Raw genomic sequence first — 19,090 nt, 5'->3', positions numbered from 1 at the left:
ATAAGCTTTGAAAGTAAAGATGATAAGAACCATGTAAATCTGACCTTCAGCGTACACATCGGGTCAAAACTCTTCAAGCTCACTGCATAAACACCAAACCCAGTGAGCCCATGCAGCCACATGCCACAGTGAAACACTGGACAGCACAATGGGTGGGACAGGTCGGTAGGAGCAAAACAATAACAGTTCAACAGGTAGACTGGCTTTACAGAATATTCGTATGGAAAGTGTAGGCCTTACACAATCTGCTAAAGTCTGCCAGCGCAGTAGTCAGTTTTGTTTGTGACATATCGAAAAGGGAGCGCAGATAAATTTGGTGTACGAGGTGGAGAGGAGAAGGGAGAAAGACTGATGTATAGAAGCGTGCTGAAGAGACTGGTTTACTCATTAGACATTTGTGATTTGAACAATTTATCCACATTTGCTCCTCATTTTGGGCTCTGTTATGTATTCTGGAATCACATATTTAGCAGCAGTTATGCTGTTTACCAGATTTACGCTTCACCATTTCACACTTTTTTTTTTTTTCTATCATCCTGCAAACAGAATAATTGAGATGTACTCAACTGAGATATTTTAATTCAAAGACTTAAATAAACAAAAAGGCAGATGCGCTTTGACACATATCATACTCAGAGCCTCCCTTGCTAAAAAGCTGATTGGATAAGAAAACTAACTGTAATATCTTTAAAATGTCTTTTGGCAGTAATAGGTACAGAGAAATATCCAGCAGTTCTAGTATTAAGTCCTGTGCCTACAGACTTCCAAATCAGGCTGATATGCAATCCTGAGACCCACTAATTGAGCATATAAGGCCATTTGGGGCTCTGAGCACCCAAACAGTGGGCCAAGGGATGAGTTGCTAGTCAGGAGGAGAATGAGTACTCACCCGCCTCTGTCAGGGGAGCACACATAAAACGCCATCGATAAAACTTTATGACAACAGTAAATTTCAGCACAATTAATAACAACACTCTCTGAAAACGTTGTGGAGGACCTGGTATGGCAAACTCCATTACAAGGCATCAATATGCAGTACATTTTTCCGCTGGGGTGATCTTGTTTTAACATTGAGCGCCAAAGTAATTGACAATGGATCTCAGAGTATTTTTCACCATACGCCGCTTCTCAAAGGGGTGATGAAATGGGAAGAAATAGAGCAGGCAAGAGAGATAGGAGGAGAGACAGAAAGAGAGAGAGAGAAGAGAGAGATGGGAGAGTAAAAAGATGAAAGAGAGAGGGAGGACAGTTGCATTTATAAAGAGAGAGAAAGAGAGAGAGAGAGAGAGAGAGAGAGAGAGAGAGAGAGGAAAGGCAAATATGAAGCGGTGAAAGAAAGACAGTGAGAGAGAGAGAGAGAGAGAGAGAGAGAGAGAGAGAGAGAGAGAGAGAGAGAGGCGTGGGGGGGGGGGTTGAAGGACAACAGTACTTACACATGAAAGACGGTTCTCTGATCACCAATTACCGCTCCATCGCCCACAGTAAGAGTGTCATAGCCACGTTCCAGGTCGAAGTCCTCAAATGTCATCTTGATCACCTGTTCACAGGAAACACTCCGTATCAGAGATGAGGCATACACCATTACACTAGTCTACAAAAACTTCAGCCAGCCATCAGTCCAGTCAGGTATTCTCTCTCTACCCATCCATCTACACATCCATCCATCTAACAGCTTTCAATGTTCCCTGGTATACTTACGCCTGTTAAAAAAGTCCCTTCTTGATGCTCTTAAAAGTAAGTGATTATATTATCCTGGAGGCCGTACTGTCCTCATTTCTGACTTGTCATTTCTAACTGTTTAAAATAACTTCGAATACACTTGAGAAGCAAATTGGCCACAAGGTGAAGAAAACAAAAAAAAGCCACTGTCAGATAGAATAAAGAAGGGAGATTCATGAATTTAAAAAGAATAATGAGGCAAGTAAAAAGAGGAGTGCAGAATGTTTTAGGCACTGTGATAAAGCAAAAAAAAAAAAAAAAAAGGGTAAGATTTTACAAGAAATGGCACAGAACTAAGAGACACAAAGAGAATCAGAACAATTAAATATAAACTTTTGTTTCTGGATGAGCAAACCGTTGACAGACAGAGCAAAACGTACAGTGATCGGTGATAAGTAAAATAATTAAATAAATGAGTAAAATGTGCTGTCTAGGCTCCCATTTCAAATTGGCTGCCACATTTCCGCCAAATTCTTAATGTTTTGGGGCGCTCAGAGACTCTGTCCTAATGAAAAAGCTTATATAAATGCAAATTGCATTCCGTCCTATGGTAAACACAGTGGATAATGAAAATTGCCAAGGGTGGGGGACTGCAGTATTCTGGGTCAGATCACAAGATAAATGGAATCTCAACTTCCCTTAACGCGTCCACCACTTTTTCTTTCTCTCTTCCTCATCCAGATGGATAGGACAGTTAAAAGAGAGTTGCCAGATCAGCTCCCCACTTCTTCATTAAAAAAATAATAATAATAAAAAAAATAAATAAATAAAAGGCCACGCCTATCTCATTCTTGCACTGGAGATGTTCAGGCTGAAATCGATGGATTGCTCAGAGGGTGGGGCTATGCATGACAGAACCATGGCAGGATTGAGAGAGTGGACACTCATGAGACAGAGGTTAAAATTATGCAAATACGCAAAAGAGAGACATAATGCACCCGAGAGGCAATCCACAATGTCTGAATTAACAAACCAGCTTCACAAACTCAGATTAACAGCGCTCCAATGCATCTTAGTCCGGACACCACACTGTACAAAGTCCTTTAAACACATTTTCTTTTTGTGATCTTTTACAGTATTTTTTCTATACTCAACATTTCAAAATAATGGCAACAAAACGCAATGGAAAATCTGATTGATTGATATGATTGATTTGGTATGTTTTCATTACATGAACTGAGACCCTATTCCCAACATAATCACAAAGCGTATTGCATAGACTATTGATTTATGGCTAAAGCTATAAATTATTGGACAGTACACAACTTTAAGTAATAAAGTCATGAAATAACAGTATTGTGCCCTTGATATTGAACCCCCTGACTTTGACATAAAAATCAAGTTTTCATATCCGTGTTAGTGTGTTAACGCCATCAGTGTTTGGTTTATAACTAGGAGATCAAACTTTAAAATTCATGGCAAGCTACTCATATTAAACCTGCATCCAACTGCATCACCTAGACTCGCTGCTAAATAGCTAGCCTGGCAGTTGAATGTTGTCTGGATTACATTATGTTTTTGTTTTACTTTTTCTTTCTCTTTCATCTTTTAATACAGTTTTTTAGGATGACACATTTTACTGTGTATGATAATTCATTTTCACAATAGTTTCTGCAGAAGGTTGTAATATATAATACACAACAATAATTTACTTGAGCACCTCATGCTCATTTAAATGTTATGCTAATATACTCTATGACTCTGTTCAGTAAACAGACTCATCTGTGCTGCAAGATAATGGCTGTAAAATCTCCTATAGTTTCATTGTAGATATATGGTTTTGTTGCTTTAACATGTTAGAGAAGTGTTACAACATAGTTACTACCATCCATCCTTTTTATCAGTTATCAGTTTATCAGTTTATCAGTTTTTTTATCAGGGTGTTGTTCGTGATTGAGCATTGTCATATTAAGAGAATACACAGTTTTGTGACTGAGAGAGAGGAGAGGAACTTATTTTAGGCAAATGAAACTCTCTCCAGAAATGGAGTGGCACCTAATACCAATCAGCTTGGTAAAGATAACAGGCAATCAAAAACAGGCTGATAATTAGAAATGAAAGAGACAACAAAAGCAATCATGTTGTTCTCCTGGTGAACAACTCATTTTCCATCTCTGCCTTTTGGGGATCCCTTCGACTAAGATACACACACGCCCGTGTCTAGACGCTGAGCTAATGTTTGTCGGAGCAGGAAAAAAAAAAAAAAAAAAAAAAAAAATCAGCCCAGTCTGCAATGATCTAGATACAGTCACCCCTTAGGATGTCCGTTTCTTCTTTTCTTCCACCAACCTAGGCTGTGTTTGAAGTCTTCAGGGAAAGAGAGAGAGACCCAATGAGCCATGCTCTAATGATTTTTACCCCCTGTCTGCTTACCATTATCCATCCAAAACACGCTTTCATTTCAAAAACCAGTACGGAAAACTTACAAGATGCACTTTAACCAATGGCCTTGAAGCCAATGTTGTACTCTGAACTACTCGAAGAATATTATGCGCCTCGTGCTTTGGCCGTCTATGCACATAACGCATGGAAAAGCTTCACATGTCTTTGAATCTGGTGGCAAGTCACACAAAAGGACTAAGCTAAAGGGGAAATCACTTACCGGATTATGTACACTACATTCTTGTGCTGAAAAAGTGTTTCCTTGTATAGTAAACTACGTTTGACTTTCAGCTCTTCCTGCGGTACGTTAAAAAAGCCTCTTGTCAGGCACTTTTCATACGGCCTCTGCTTGTGCCTCAGTATCAAGGCTGACCCTGTGTCTCCTCCAGGTGCCATTGTGGAGGGCCAAAAATAGAATGTCATTACGTTTGTAAAGACCAAGAACAGCTATGCTCCATCTTCATCTATGCCTCTCTCAACAGCCCAGACAGTGTGAAGCAGAACTGTCCGTTACCCTCAGGAAGAGGAAGAGGAGGGGGAGGTGGCGATTGGGAGATGAGGGTCAGACAAAACCAGGCACTATCAATGGCACAGCTTCACCCTCCCCTGCCTGCCCCCCCCCCTCCCCCCGCCCCTCCCCTCCCTTCTGAGTCAGTGTGATAAGGAAAGAGATTTGTAAAACCATTTGTTTGAGCCCAGAGAAAGAAATTTGGCAAGCGAGGGGGAACATGGCCTTCAACTGGCCTCCAAAGTCATCATTTGGGACACAGCAGCATTGTCACTTCCATGATATCCTTTCAGTAGTAGTCCTGTGTCTTTCCCTCTAAAGCCAATTTGTTTCTAGTTATTTTTCTATCCCGTCTAGTTATTTCTCCTCTACCTCTCGGTTGAATGAAATTAAAACTATCCATCTTTCATTTTCGAGTAGCAAGCAGGGTATCTGAGTGCTATACTATCACTTCTTAGCGCTTTATCCAAACCACTGTAATGTTCTGGTTAAGGATATAATATTGCACTCCACACTCAGTCTGAAAGTTAAATCAAGCGTAAATGGACCTGAAAATGCTATTTAAGATATTGTAATTCTGCAAGTATACGCACACACCACTTAAAAAGATGACAACATCGTGCAAAAGCTGTGTTTGTCAAGATGACAGAAACAAACAAACAAACAAACAAACAAACAAACCAAAATGGTTTATGTGTGAGTTATGATTCGTTTTGAGAGGAAAGTACCTTAGACGGGTCAGATGCTGTGATTATCCAGGTGCAGTTGGCATTGTTATCATACTGGACTGGGAAATTTGGTGAGGTGATGATGCCGCTTGGCCCACGAAGTTGGCCGCCGCACATGGGTGCTAAAAGAGGGAGCGAGAGACAGAGAGGGAGAAAATTCAGAGTTTAATAAACAAAGTCACCACGCCCCTGTAGAGTCCAAAAATAATAGCATGAAAATACTACAATTTTAAAAGTGACTGTCAAAAACAATAAAAGACACCCCAGTCTCTTTTGCGTTGTTGTGTTGTTGTGTTTAGACATTTCCTTTTCTTTAGAGAATAAAACCCATAGTGTTTAGAACATGGTAAAACATTATTCCACCACAGCTCAGACTCTAAGACCTAAACCGCTCATATCAGATGCCAGCTTGAAGCTCTTGAGGGCTGAGCAGAGCAGCAAACACCATCACAACCACCATACCACTCCATACATCTCCATCTATAAAGCTGAGGAGAACAAAACACAACTGTGGGCAGATATCACCCTCTTGTCAAACTTCAGACGCATTTCAAACTTCAAAATTACCAATGTAAGCTTCTGAGCTTCAAGTGGTCTAGTTAACCAGACCAACCTTTTTGACGAAAAACTGTCCTTCCAAATGTTCACTGTGAGCAAGCTCTCGACATCAAGAGTCATAGAGAGTGGTTGAGTAAAACTAACGATGCAAGCTAGCATTCAGTGTTTTTTTGTTTTTTTGTTTGTTTGTTTCTTTGTGCCCCCAAAAAAATTAAGAGAGGGGATAAAGCGTGTCAGTGGACTCTTTGATAAGGGTGTGTCAAAAAGACCATTTTTCTTTTATTACTATTATTCCTATTGTTTTGTTTTGTTTTGTTTTGTTTTTGGTTTTCTTTTCTTAGACTTTCATAGATTATATAGACTTTTTTTTTCTTTCTGCAGTGCTACTGAGAACGAGGGGACAGCGTAACTTCTCAAGGACTTTTCTCACTTTTTTTTTTACCCTTTTCTTCTTTTTTAGAAGCTGCCATGGCCTCCAGGAAGACTCGAAATTCTTCCCCAAATGAAAGCAGCGCCAAGCTAATGAGCAGAGGAGGGCAAAGCCACCATGTTTGCCGTAAAAGAACATGTCTGCAGGTCTGGACCCAGCCGAAGCACTTAATGAGCTATGTCTGAGGTGAACTCCTTGGGGTGCATTATATACCCAGACTCTAACAGCACTTAAAGGTGGGCTGACATTAAAAAATTAATCCTGGAAAAAATTAAATAAATAAATTTGAAAAAGTTGATTAATACCAGGGTCAGCTGACATACTGACAGAGCCTTTAACTTTCATGAAGTAATGTGCAAGTTCTCTGATCAAAACTATTCACTTGGCTTCTTTTAGTGAGCTCTGAGCTACTCAATGAGAATGGGCATCGATGGTCAAATCTTTAATCAGTGGTAGTGACAGTGGTGCAGTGCCACAGAAGCACATTATCCCCAACTAAAACAACTTATATATATATATATATATGGTGTATCGTAATACCCTACATTTTAGCGGCTAGGGTTGAGGTTTTGCTCAACTGTTTCTGTTTGTTTTGCTTAATCATTACTGTTCATTAAATAGTCAAACTCATTTGAAGTCGTCATTTTTTTATCACCCTAGGTGTACATTATATTCACATTTGTAACACTGGACTGGCAAGAAAAAAATCCAAACTGAGGCCCTGATACACTCACACACACACACATATGATGTGGTATATCACACACACACACACACACACACACACACACACACACACACACACACACACACGCATATATATATATGTGTATATATACGCACACGTGTGTGAGTGTGTGTGTATAGAGGACAACCTCAGCAATTAGATAATGTATGATAAAGGGAAGGCTATCAGTGCATTTGTGTGGGTGTAGATGGAAGCGGGGGAGACAATCACATAATCGCACAAGCCTCCTAGAGGTGGTCCCCTTTTCCTGACACTTAATCTCATTCAGGACCTGAATTGGATCATGGCGAGGGGCTGAGGCAACCAGTTTCAGAACAGGATTTCTCAAAGTACATTACTGGAGATGGAGATGTGCAGATAGCCTGTGGCAGGCTGGGACAAAACGGGTAAAACACTGGAGAGATTACTCTGGACTTTTGCTCAAATCTGGCTCCGATTCATCCCTCAAGAGCATTTCTGCTCTGACTCATGGGCTAAAAAACTCCTTTATTAAATGCTTTTTTTTTCTTTTTTTTTTTTAAATGGAAGGTCCATTTCCCAGGGACATAACTCATCTTTAATGGTGAATATTAGGTTACCATGGCCAGTTGGACTTCATAGCTGTGACTTTTGTGCCAAAAATACAATAATTACGGATAGCATGCTATTTGTCCACTACAGAACAGGCCGTATGTTACCAAACTAGCTTTAAATCATTAAAATAGCTTAATCCCACTTTGAAAAGTCAAGGGCACCAAGTGGGTATGTGCATTCATGTTTTTTTTTAGTTTTTTTTTTCCCCACAGGTTACTTGCTTAATGACAAAATGATTTATGAATGGGCCACTTACTTTAGGGCACTACACTACATTGTTGTGTTAATTATTCTTAAATTTTGGACTTTCCAACAGCACTTTGCAAATAGCATAATGCACTTGAGTAACGACCTGCCATTTTGCAACATTAAGTCAATGGGACAAGACAAATATTTGTTCTTGTACACTGTCGCAAAAAAGATCAAGTGACAGAAAATGTTTTAGCACCAAAAAGCCACATATTTACAATTAAAGTAATTAGAAACATCCAGATCAATTCCAAAAAAACCCAAAAAACTAATGCATGTTTAATGATTGACAGCCAATGCACCAAACACTGCAATCAGTTACAGACAGCACAAAAAACCTGCTACAAGTCTACAGTCTGCTGTGTCAATGTCACTAATGCAAAACTAATAGTCTACAGCTCACTGAAAGATACAGGAATTCATCAGTTTCCCATGACCTGGAAAGATCCACACATTTAAGCCTGTGTGTGGGTCTGTGTGTGTGTGTGTGTGTGTGTGTGTGTGTGTGCGACCAGAGGAAACAAAGGACAGACTGCAAATAAGTAAGGGCGGTTTGACGAATAGGGGGACCTGTCACCTGCAGGGCAGTCTTTTCTGTGGTACAGATAATCTGATAATAAAGTGCTTTAACCTGCATGCCATCCGAGCACACTTATCAGAAAACCATCATTCACTTCTATGTCATGATAATCATTTGAACTGTCCTGATCCACGCTATAAAGATCTAAGCCTAAGAACGTATGTCCCTCCTTTAAGTCAAAATGAAATGGACAGTTAAATATATTTTGGAGTGATATCTTATGTCTGCCCTTTACACACATACACACATATACACGCCATTAAATAATGGCATTGCTGTTTTTAAAAAAAAACTGTCAGTTATGGAAGACACGGTGTCCTGTGGGCTCTTCCTTGCCAGTAAAAATTAGAGAATTAGTAAAGCTTAATAAAGTGATTAATCAGAGCCAAGTGTGGTTAAATAAGCTGATTACTGCTGAGCGATAGCCATCTCTTCCCCCTTAGGAAATCTGCCCCTGAGATCTGCAATCATTCTCCTCTGTTGCCCTCCCTCTTCCTCTCTCCCTTTCTCCTCTTTCTCTGTTCCTTCTGTCTTACTTCCATCTCTCCCTTGCTCTCTGTTGCTCACCGCTCACTCTCTCTCTCACGCTCTCTCTCTCTCTCTCTCTCTCTCTCTCTCTCTCTCCCCCTGCCTGTTGCTATATATTGTCATGGAAACCACTTATTTGACCATTTAGAGTCTGACTAGAGGTCACTTTAGTTTTATAGTGCACCTTTTAACGTTCCCCTCTCATAACTTTATCCTTCCTACACATGCTAAGGCGTGGCTTCACTTCTGCAAATGCCAAGACTAAAGATGCAAGACCGCGTTATTCATTATTATTATCTTATGAAACTCCATTATAAAGTATTCCTTCCACATCTCTCTCTCTCATTGAGCAGTGTGTTTGCCTATAAACCACTCATCTCTCCTCAGGCAATCAAAATGATGAGCCATCGGAGCTTATTCCAGTTAGCATACGGGAGAGAGCAGAGGCTGCGACGGGTATGTCAGTCATGCGCGTTCTCCCGGCGGACGGAGGAAAAGGTTTGAGAGATAAAGGATTAGAATAAGCACCTCTGCAGATGGGTCGGTCGTCGCTCCAGCCCACGTAGCTGTCCGTCACGCGCAGGCAGGTGATACTCTTAGAGCCCTGCAGCTCATAGCCCTCGTCACATGAGAAGTGAACCGTGGCACCACGTCTGAGGAAAGGAGACAGAAGAGTATATCAGTAAGCTCTTAGGCACTTATATGAGTCTGAGGAAAGATGTAGAGGTTGTTTCTCTTTGTTAGGCTTTTTTTTTTTGTTTGTTTTGTTTTGTTTTGTTTTTTCAAATACTTTTATAATGTTCTCTGTTTTTGACAGACCCTTGGCAAACTCATTATCTTCCGCAGTGGAATGATTGCCTCGCGTGTACTTACTTGCTTCGTGTGTGTTTAACTCTCTCTGTGTGAATCAATCAATACATCTATCTGTAGATCTAGTGTTTCTATTGGTCTGTCTGTATGTTTTCTTTCTCATCTCTCCCTGTAGCTAATTCAGCCTGACCGATGTCCCGAGACCTTAGGGTCTTAACAGAAAAGGTCTTCGACCCCACTGCCCCAGCTGTCTGACCGATTCTCCTCACCGTCAGACTGAGGCCGACGGCTCGTTTTCATAGCAAGTCCCTTCGCTTGAACCGTTTAAGTGGCTGGAGCACAGGGACCTTTGCCAGGCTGAAACCCATCCAATCCGCAGGTCAAGGCGTTTGCCCTGTTTGGCTTGGGGAAAAGACTGAGCCGTAATTGATTATGATGGACCGAGCTCTTATATTTCCGGATGTGGTGCCGGGCCACCTCTATTACGATACTGCTGATGAGGGAGAGCTCCAGTAATCGGACTGAGAACATTCCGGTAAAAAAAAAAGTTTCGATTGTCTTCCACTTCCCCGCTGTGAATGCCCTGAGTACTAGCGAGTGCAAAAAAAGGATTGTACCCATTTGTCTGTGTTAGAGTCCTCTGGGGTGCTGCTTTTGACACCCCAGGGGAGAAGCATAGCCCTCTTCATGTCACAATCCTATCTGTAGCTGCACCACACAGGGAAATAGCACAACTATAGCTTCCATTTAGTTTAAATAGGTTTGTACTTCATTTACGTTTTCACTCACCTTGCTCTTTTGTTTTTACCCTTCTACTGTGAGCTTTCACTCACATCTTTTCTCTTTCTCTCTACGTCCTTCCCCCTCTTTCTCTGTCTCTCTATCTCTCTTTGTCCTCTCTCTATTTCCTCCCTTTCCCTCTCCCTCATTCTCATTTTCTCACTCTCTTCAAATGACCTTTGAGCCCAAACTCTTTGTTTATTCTGATCAAATATCCCCACGGAGACGAGAGAATTTAAAAGGCCAATGAGAAATTAAACAGGTGCCAACATCAGTCAGCACTTTCAATTTATCACGCTGGCATTAGAGACACTAAATTAAGTGAATCCTTCTTACTTTCCTCCCCATCCTCAGCACTCTGCACCCACGGAGGTTGTGTCTTTTTTTTTTTTTTGGTTTTTTTTTTTTTTTTTTTTTTTTACGTTTTGTTTTTGAGTGTGTGTGTGTGTGTGTGTGTGCGCGTGCGTGATGGTTTTGGGTTTTTTTTTTTGTTTTTTGTTTTTTTCTGTCAGTAACCCATACACTCACTCACCTGAAGTCTGAGCCTTTTCTCTTCCCCCTCTCTGGAATTCCAGGATCTGGACACATGTTGTGTCCCTGAGCCACGCCCATTTGGGACACTATCAGAAGGATGCAAAAAGATGTTAGGACACAACTTACATACAAATATACACACACACACACACACATAAAATACCATGCGTCTTGCTTTGAAACTTGCTTAAATGTTCTTTGCCTATCCAGAGTGACACTATACAAAGAGCAAAAACTCTGGAAAGACAATGGATGCCACACTCCTTCTGCAAAAATGGCCAGTGTCAGCCAGCCCGGATAGGAAGCAGAAATGACACAGGGGTCAAAGACTCTGGAGACCCCTTTGGGTCCTGTGACGGGAGTTGCTGAAGGCCTGACAGCGGCGGGAAAACCTAAGTGACACGTGTTGATTGGACGAGGCGCGCCGGAGAGCCAGCCCTCATGCATATTGATGAGGGACAAAAGGCCAAGCTTGTCAGCGACGCTGTGGTGAAGAAGGTGGTCATGGCGACGGTGCAGAGAGCCCCAAACAGCACCTTCCTGGGGCACACGCGCGCCGGATAGTTGACATTTTCTCACAATGATGTGTAGGTAATAGAAATGTAAATAAAGGCACCGCATTGGCAAGCAGAAAGGACGGGGAGCCAGAGAGCACACAGCACAATTACGGCTGTCCCTCATAAACGTCTTTGTCAGTTTACCAACAATGAAAAAGTCCAGGTTGCCATCGTCTTTCTCTAGCTATATAGAGAAAAGTGGTATCTATATTTGACGTCGGCCAGGATTTTTTTTTTTTTTTTTGTGGAAAGGGATAAAGATAATGATAATGTTAAAAATGATATCGATATGATCTTTGTAAGGATTTGTTTTAGACAGAAATATTCCTCCAGAAAAATATCACAATCTAGAAAGATCAGTATTAATGCAGATTTGATCTCCAATTCTATAACAACACATCTCAAGACAGCAAAAAGAGGAAGAAGAAGAAGAAGAAGAAGAAGAAGAAGAAGAAGAAGAAGAAGAAGAAGAAGAAAAAGAGCTAAACACTCCTGATTTGATAAGGGGCTGAGATGTAATGACTGACAGTAATAATCTAAATAAAACAGCCACAACTTACAAACAGATATCTTGCTGTGGTTGTCTTTACTTGGGAGCATCTTCACTCCTCTGGACTTCAGTTCAGTCATCTTCTTCACTGTGGACATGAAAAGAGAGCTGGTTAATTTTGGTAAGATTAATTCTGAATGGTTCAAGGATGATTTCTACTTGTCAGCTAGAGTAGTAACTTCTCATTTAACTACTGTATTCAGTTTTCACAGTAAACTAATAAGATTTCTCTGCTACCGCTTTCATGTAGACCAAGTCATCATTTCTTTTCATTTCCCTCTCAGCCCAAGTTATATTTGAACAAAGCTTTAAAAATTTGCTGAAGAAGTGCACATTTGCAACCAAGTGCATAAACACCCCCCCCCCCCCCCCCCCCCCCCCCAGACACACACACACACACACACACACACACACACACACAAATGCATACTTGCATTTACAAACATACAAACTCTCAAAATATTATTATGGTAGACAAAGAACAACAAAAAAAATAATCCTACAGAAAGAAGTGGTACTTTGTATTTGAATCACAAAGTAGGGTAAAAACAGGATTTTACTTTTGAAAATTGTCTCTCAAAGCATCTCAGCGTCTAGAGTGCCTGCTGATACATTATTCAAGTACAGTTTGTCTACCCCTCTTCAAAACTTCAAAATTTCATTACCAAGAGAACAGGCAACATTTTTTTTGGAAGAAGAAGAGGGGCATCCTGAATAACAAAGATAGAGATTTTGATTTTTTGATGTTAAAATAGACCTATCACCACAAAATTACAAGGTGATCAGTTTTATACATTTGTTCCTATTTGCGTTTTAACCAACACCTGATTATTATCAACATACTTAACTGCTCCCTCTGCTCAGTAGGTCTGGGTCTGTCTCATCTTTTTTTTTATGTTTCACAAGAGACCCACTCTTTATTTTTATGAACTTTAGACAATGTGAGGATATTTACTATTAATCTATTACATACTGCAACACTCTTTACTCTATTACGATGCTTCATACAATATTAAAACAAAACCGGTTCAAAGTACAAAGGCATCGAGTGATTCCAGGCCTCTTTATGATGAGGTCATTACTAGACCTAGGAGTCTTTCTATCTGAACTTAGACAACTGTGAGGTCTTTCATCCATGTTTAATGTCTTGTCCAGTCCAGAACAGCTGACAGAAGACAAAGATAGTGAGACAAAGAGAGGGGAAACTTAGTAGCTTGTTACGTTAAGTGTATGTGCTCTTTAGAAATTAGCCATACCTAAACGTTGTGCAGGAGGCAAAAGGGTCAATGAGAAATTTAATTAACGGCTTAGTCTCCCTCTCCTCTCGCCCCTGATTTTCTAAATAGTATTATTTTATTTATGAAACCGCATGCCTATAATCCTATCCCCTCGCTCTGATCCCCTTTCAAATGGGTTAAAATTCCTGACGGTTTGGGATTTGATCCCGGAACAATATGGGGTAATCTCATTGTTATTTATTTATTTATTTATTTTGCAAGTTGGTTATTTACTTATTTTATTTTATTCTATATTTTATCGCTCCGCCGCTCATCCCTTTTGTGTGTTGACCTGTGAATTGCCGGGTTTGATGAAACTGCTGTTGAAGGAAGATCAAAACAGGGGGTTGGTGGGAGTATAGAGTGGGTTTCAGAGGTCTTTACTGATTTCATAGAATTTATCAAAGGCCAACATTAAAATCACCTAAAGATCATTCTGAGGGTTGTTCAAGGAATGGAATTAAGCAAACACCATAACAACTGCAAAGAGTTGATGATCATGATCAGATGGCTGACCCTCTCTGACAGAGAATCTCATAAATGTAATTAAATGCTTGGCAATATTTCATGTAGATGACATGATAATAGCGGGTGTGAGCTACCCCCATGTTGGAAGAAGTCAGACCAACCCATATGTGGGAGAAATTGCCATCATTTAAGAATCTTATTCAAGTGGCTACTGGACATGATCACATACAGTCATTAAAAGCTAAAGTGTGATTTTTAACCCTCTTTTATAATGGGGGGGGGGGGGGGGGGGGGGGGGGCGTTCAGACAACAATGCAATTACATGATGATTTTCATTGCATGAAAGCATCATTTTATTTGAACAGTGCAGCTAATCGGTAAAAAGAGAATAAATTCAGACAACAGCTGCAGCACAGGGCTACCTCGCTACATTCAGATTTAGCTGCGTCTCGGAGATAGGAGTGGAAGATATGGCCAAGAAAATAATTCCTTAATATTTGAATCTCTCTGGTAATAACAATATTCATGTTCATATTTCTAGATTTGTGTTATAGTATGTGGGAGCAGAAGTAGTTTATTGGTTAAAAGCTCACAGCTACTTCCCTGTGACCTGTGACATTCATGATACAGGGTTAACCAAAATAGGTAAGATACTGGATATAAGAAAAAAGAAACAAACAAAAGTTTGTAAATGATGAAGCTGAAACAATATGAGAAAGCATGCGTAACAATAACACCACTGTAATGCTATAATGCCATGATAATACCATTTGTAGGCTATTCAATATTATCACGAACGACAATATATCGCCAAGTGTTAGTCATACAATATCGACTCTGTAACGATTCTTTGAGGAAAATATAGAGCGCCTGAACATAATTGCTTCCTTTTGTATTCATTCTGTTTCTGAGCTAGCAGCTCTACTGACACTATAAACTATAAACTCAAATGAAGTCCCAAACATATTACAATTGGCATCTACTTCAAGCATAGGATGGATGGCCTAAATTGGGTTACAAATACAACTTAAGATATTGATTATCCCTCTGAAGCCAAGATTGGCCTCTCAAAAGAAAATAGAACAACTTTGTGATCATTGCACTATGAGATGGAGAGTGTTGGAAGGCCTCTTTTTTGTCTTCTGTCACTCCTACCTTGGTATTGAGCGCTAAAGCCCCTCAACTTGTGGTTTCCATCACTGGTGAAATGGAGTCGGAGCCAGTTCTTACTGCTTATGATGGGTGAAGGCAGATTGGGCCCTGAAAACCTGGAAAAAAGAAGGAATATCTTCAAAACCACATGAAGAACAAAGTAAAAACGGGATTAAGAATGGATGATTAGTAGTTGGAGCTACACAGAAAAAGGAGAGAACTGTGACATTGTGCTATACAAGGACAAATATTAGGTTGGTGTTATTCTCACACTGATACTTTAAGATCAGAAACATTGGTGTGTGGTTTGCAAAAAGTAGATCTTCTTCAATCGCTAATCTTGGGCGCTGTTTAATAGACTTCTTAAGATGCCAGCACTAACCTTATGACGAGAAATGAATCAGTTTCTTCAATAATCTACACTTGAATTGGATTTTGTCTGGTATAGCCACTGCACAGCCACCTTACCTCACACTGGCCCTGCATTTTGGGATTCAAAATACCCAGCAGTTATCAAAAGAACTCAAATAATAATATCAAAAGTGAGAATAGCGAGAAATGCAAAACAATCACAACTGGGAAAACAACTGGAGGTTAATATACATATAATTTAGTCCCAAGCATAATTGAATGATGCAGGGTATTCTTTCCCACAGGATGGAGCATGCAAAGTCTACACTAAGGAAAACAAAAGCACTCTGGGATTTTGCCTGGCATGCTTTTGAATGTGTAATCTAGAGAGTGCAGGCTCCCCCAGTAAAGCTTTGCTTGTATATACCAGAACCTAGGTTGGTGAATGGTGAGAATTAGTACTTATTATTAAGACAAAGCTGCTCAGTTCATTGTGAACCTGTTCACAGTGGGACAGTTCCGTTATTGTAGCAAATGCTAATCGCATAAGCTTAAAGGAAAACAGAAAGCTGTCTGATAGAGAAACAGAGGCTGAGCCTTTCTGTATGCACCGAATGTCAGATTTAACTCCAAAAGCCGTTCTAGGCTAGACTGAGAAAGAGAGCGAGTGAGAGAGAGAGAGAGAGAGAGAGAGAGAGAGAGAGAGAGAGAGAGAGAGAGAGAGAGGGTGGTGAAGTACTATAGTAAATAGTGAAGTTCTGTGAGAGTGCAGAAATAAAGTAACCTTAGCCTTAAGAGTCTCAAACATAAGGAGTCCACCGGAACAAAATCTTCCCACACGCTACATATCGCACTCACAAATTCTGCAACAGACCACAACACCATCATACACCGATTGCAGCAAAGAACAAAAAAAATAAACAATCAATCACATCAATGCGAAATACCGCCAGCTTTTTGTAAGTAGGCACTTCCCTGTGCAATTTACAAAATCCTTGATGTGAACAACCTGCTTTCATTATGTGTACATTTTATACCTGTGGTTTCCTATAGATTTTTCAGTTTTGCTCCTCTAGACATAACTAGTCAGTAACAGCATTTTTGTTTGCCTTTGTGCACATGATTATAGACATTCAGGCAAAATGTACTTGCTTTTATCCTGTGTCTTTACTCCATCTGCGTATATAAATATCTGTACACTATGGCTGTTGAAGTGAACACATGGAGAGTCTAAATGGAAGATATGAGGGTCTGTTGTATTGTTGGAGATTGAAGTATAAGGGTGTAATCAGAAGGAATAAAATGTTCCCTGGGTGCTACTGCCGCAGTGGAGCTTGTCACCATGCTGTGACACTAATGCACCAGGGAGCCACCAAGACTCATTTTAACGCATTAGCAGAATTGGGCTTATTAGCTAAAACATGGCTCCACTCCCTTATGGGAAAAAAAAAAAAAAAAGATGGAGAGTGACAACACATCTCTAAATGCACAAGGGGATTGATAACTTTCTCTCAAGGCCATTTGTTCCTTTTCTCCCTGTTTGAATCTAGCAGTGGTTGTCTGTAGCTAGAGCACTACAACCATTCAGGCTGCGATAACAGCATCAAAACCAAAATCAATATGAAAGTGGCCCGTAACATGTTGTGTGTGTATGTATGTGAGCATGTGTCACTTCATTTGACAGGCTGATTTATAATGCTGGCTTTCCCCTTGACATGATCGCATACTCAAAGGCTTCATGGCTGTCTTAGAGGCCAAAGTTCATTCCTCTAGGTCTCTGTCTCTCTCTCTGTCTCTCTCTCTCTCTCTCTCTCTCTCTTGCACACACACACACACGCACTCACACACACACACACACACACACACACACACACACATTTCATTGTTAACTTATGTTTTACAATATGTCCATAAAAGCAGTCAAATAATAACTGATGGGCATTGAGATGAATGTCCTCCACCAAATCAATCAACTACAGATCCGCCTTTACTGAGATTAGTTTTCTTCTTCACATCAGCATTATTTATTTATTTATTTATTTATTTATTTATTTACTTAGTTCATTTCATTTATTTATTTATTTTTCCTTTCTTTGAGGCCTAGAGGAATAATGGAAATGGCGTTGAGTTCTGACAACTTGTCACATGACATTAGTCCTGATTTATGACGGCAGTCACCAAACAGATAAAGTGAGTTTCAGTGCAGATTGCATCTTTTATTACGTTGGTACCAGGTTCTGCTTCGATACAATTCTGACAGAGGAGAAGGGAGTGACTGTCACAAGCCAAATTCAGCGATGCTTACACGGGGCGCGAGGACAGTCTTAAACCAGACTGTGAAAATCACAAATCATTTACAATTATCATTCTGAAATAAGAGAAACAAAATCTTAGAAACAGATTTTCTCAGATACAAAATCATTTTACGATTTTCTTTTTTTCATCCTTAGTTCCATGAAATATGGTTTGAGTTGTTTCCATTATCATCTTTTGAAGACAGCACACTGACAAGCCCAAGGCACCAAATTTTCCTCTGTAATCAGTTACATTCAAGTTGAAGAAAACATGTCATTCAACTTATTTGCATGGTTTCTAAAAAGAAAGAAAGAAAAAAAAAAGAAAAAGAAACACCCAAGAAGCCAGAACAGCTGATGTTCTTGTAACAACAAGACTTTAAAGCCAGGAAATGTGCAGGCAACATTCTCCTACAGTGGCTTAAACGACTGAGCGTTTTCTGAATGGAACACTCGCGCACAGAGAGGTGCTGTAGACTGATTAGGAGTCCTCAGAGACAGCAAGGAGACTAAGCGAGACCTCACGGCATATATCTCAATCAGGATGAGCAAAAGTCCAAACCTGCCACCCACCCCGAGTTTGTTTGAAGGGCAGACTGGAGCCTATTTAGAGAGAACATGAGTAGGCGAAAATGAATGTGAGTAGAGAAGAGTGCACTCATGAGCCTTGCTAAAAAAAAACCCCAAAAAACACTGTCTTTTGAACATGGGTCTGAAAACAAATATGTGTAAAGAAGCTAATATTGGTGGGATAGAGCGCTTATAATGAAGGCAAAGGTGGGCTGAAGATATGGGAGTTGACAAAAAAAAAGAAAGCTAATCCTTCCAACTGGGTGTATAAAACGCAGCCATCAGGCATCACCGCTTATAAAGAGCCCCCCCCCTCCCTTTTTTTTTTCTTTTTTCTTTTTAAGGAATCACTTTTCCTCCACTCTCATGTCCATTACTGTTCACACAAAGCAGCAAGTGAGATGTCCATTTGAGTTAAATGGCAATTTGGACATAGATAAGACCCCATTACAGCACAGTGATTATCCAAAGGAAAGGCCTGTGGATCAGATAAGACACAGTACAGCAGAGACTAAAAAAAAACAAAACAGCATTATAGGTCAGACCACATAAATACACTATTAAGATATACTGCAAAAAGAGAGCCTTTCAACCACCGTATCACCTATTTCACTTCTTTTGTTTCCTTTCTTTTCAAAAGAAACAATCTGAAATGGTGAAAGAAGTCTGAAAGTCAAAGCTTGGTGTGGAGGAGCCTGTGTGGATTGATGAAGCACTCTTTAAGGACATTATTGCAAGTTCAAT

General features: G+C 40.2%; 1 protein-coding gene across 1 annotated transcript in view; it reads right to left on the bottom strand.

Moving 5' to 3' along the window:
• csmd2 (CUB and Sushi multiple domains 2) overlaps positions 1–19,090 on the bottom strand; it is a 206,639-nt gene that overhangs the window by 93,370 nt on the left and 94,179 nt on the right. Inside the window, exons 6-11 of the mRNA XM_030789534.1 lie at positions 15,135–15,247; positions 12,245–12,322; positions 11,126–11,213; positions 9,532–9,656; positions 5,338–5,459; positions 1,434–1,537 (exon numbers count right to left, since the gene is read on the bottom strand). Coding sequence (XP_030645394.1) covers positions 1,434–1,537; positions 5,338–5,459; positions 9,532–9,656; positions 11,126–11,213; positions 12,245–12,322; positions 15,135–15,247 — 630 coding nt within the window. The remainder of the gene's footprint in view (positions 1–1,433; positions 1,538–5,337; positions 5,460–9,531; positions 9,657–11,125; positions 11,214–12,244; positions 12,323–15,134; positions 15,248–19,090) is intronic.

The sequence above is a fragment of the Chanos chanos genome, chromosome 12 (genome assembly GCF_902362185.1).
Source record: "Chanos chanos chromosome 12, fChaCha1.1, whole genome shotgun sequence".
Taxonomy (NCBI): domain Eukaryota; kingdom Metazoa; phylum Chordata; class Actinopteri; order Gonorynchiformes; family Chanidae; genus Chanos; species Chanos chanos.
Note: the sequence above shows the minus strand (reverse complement) of the source record. Positions and strands in the feature narration are given on the sequence as shown.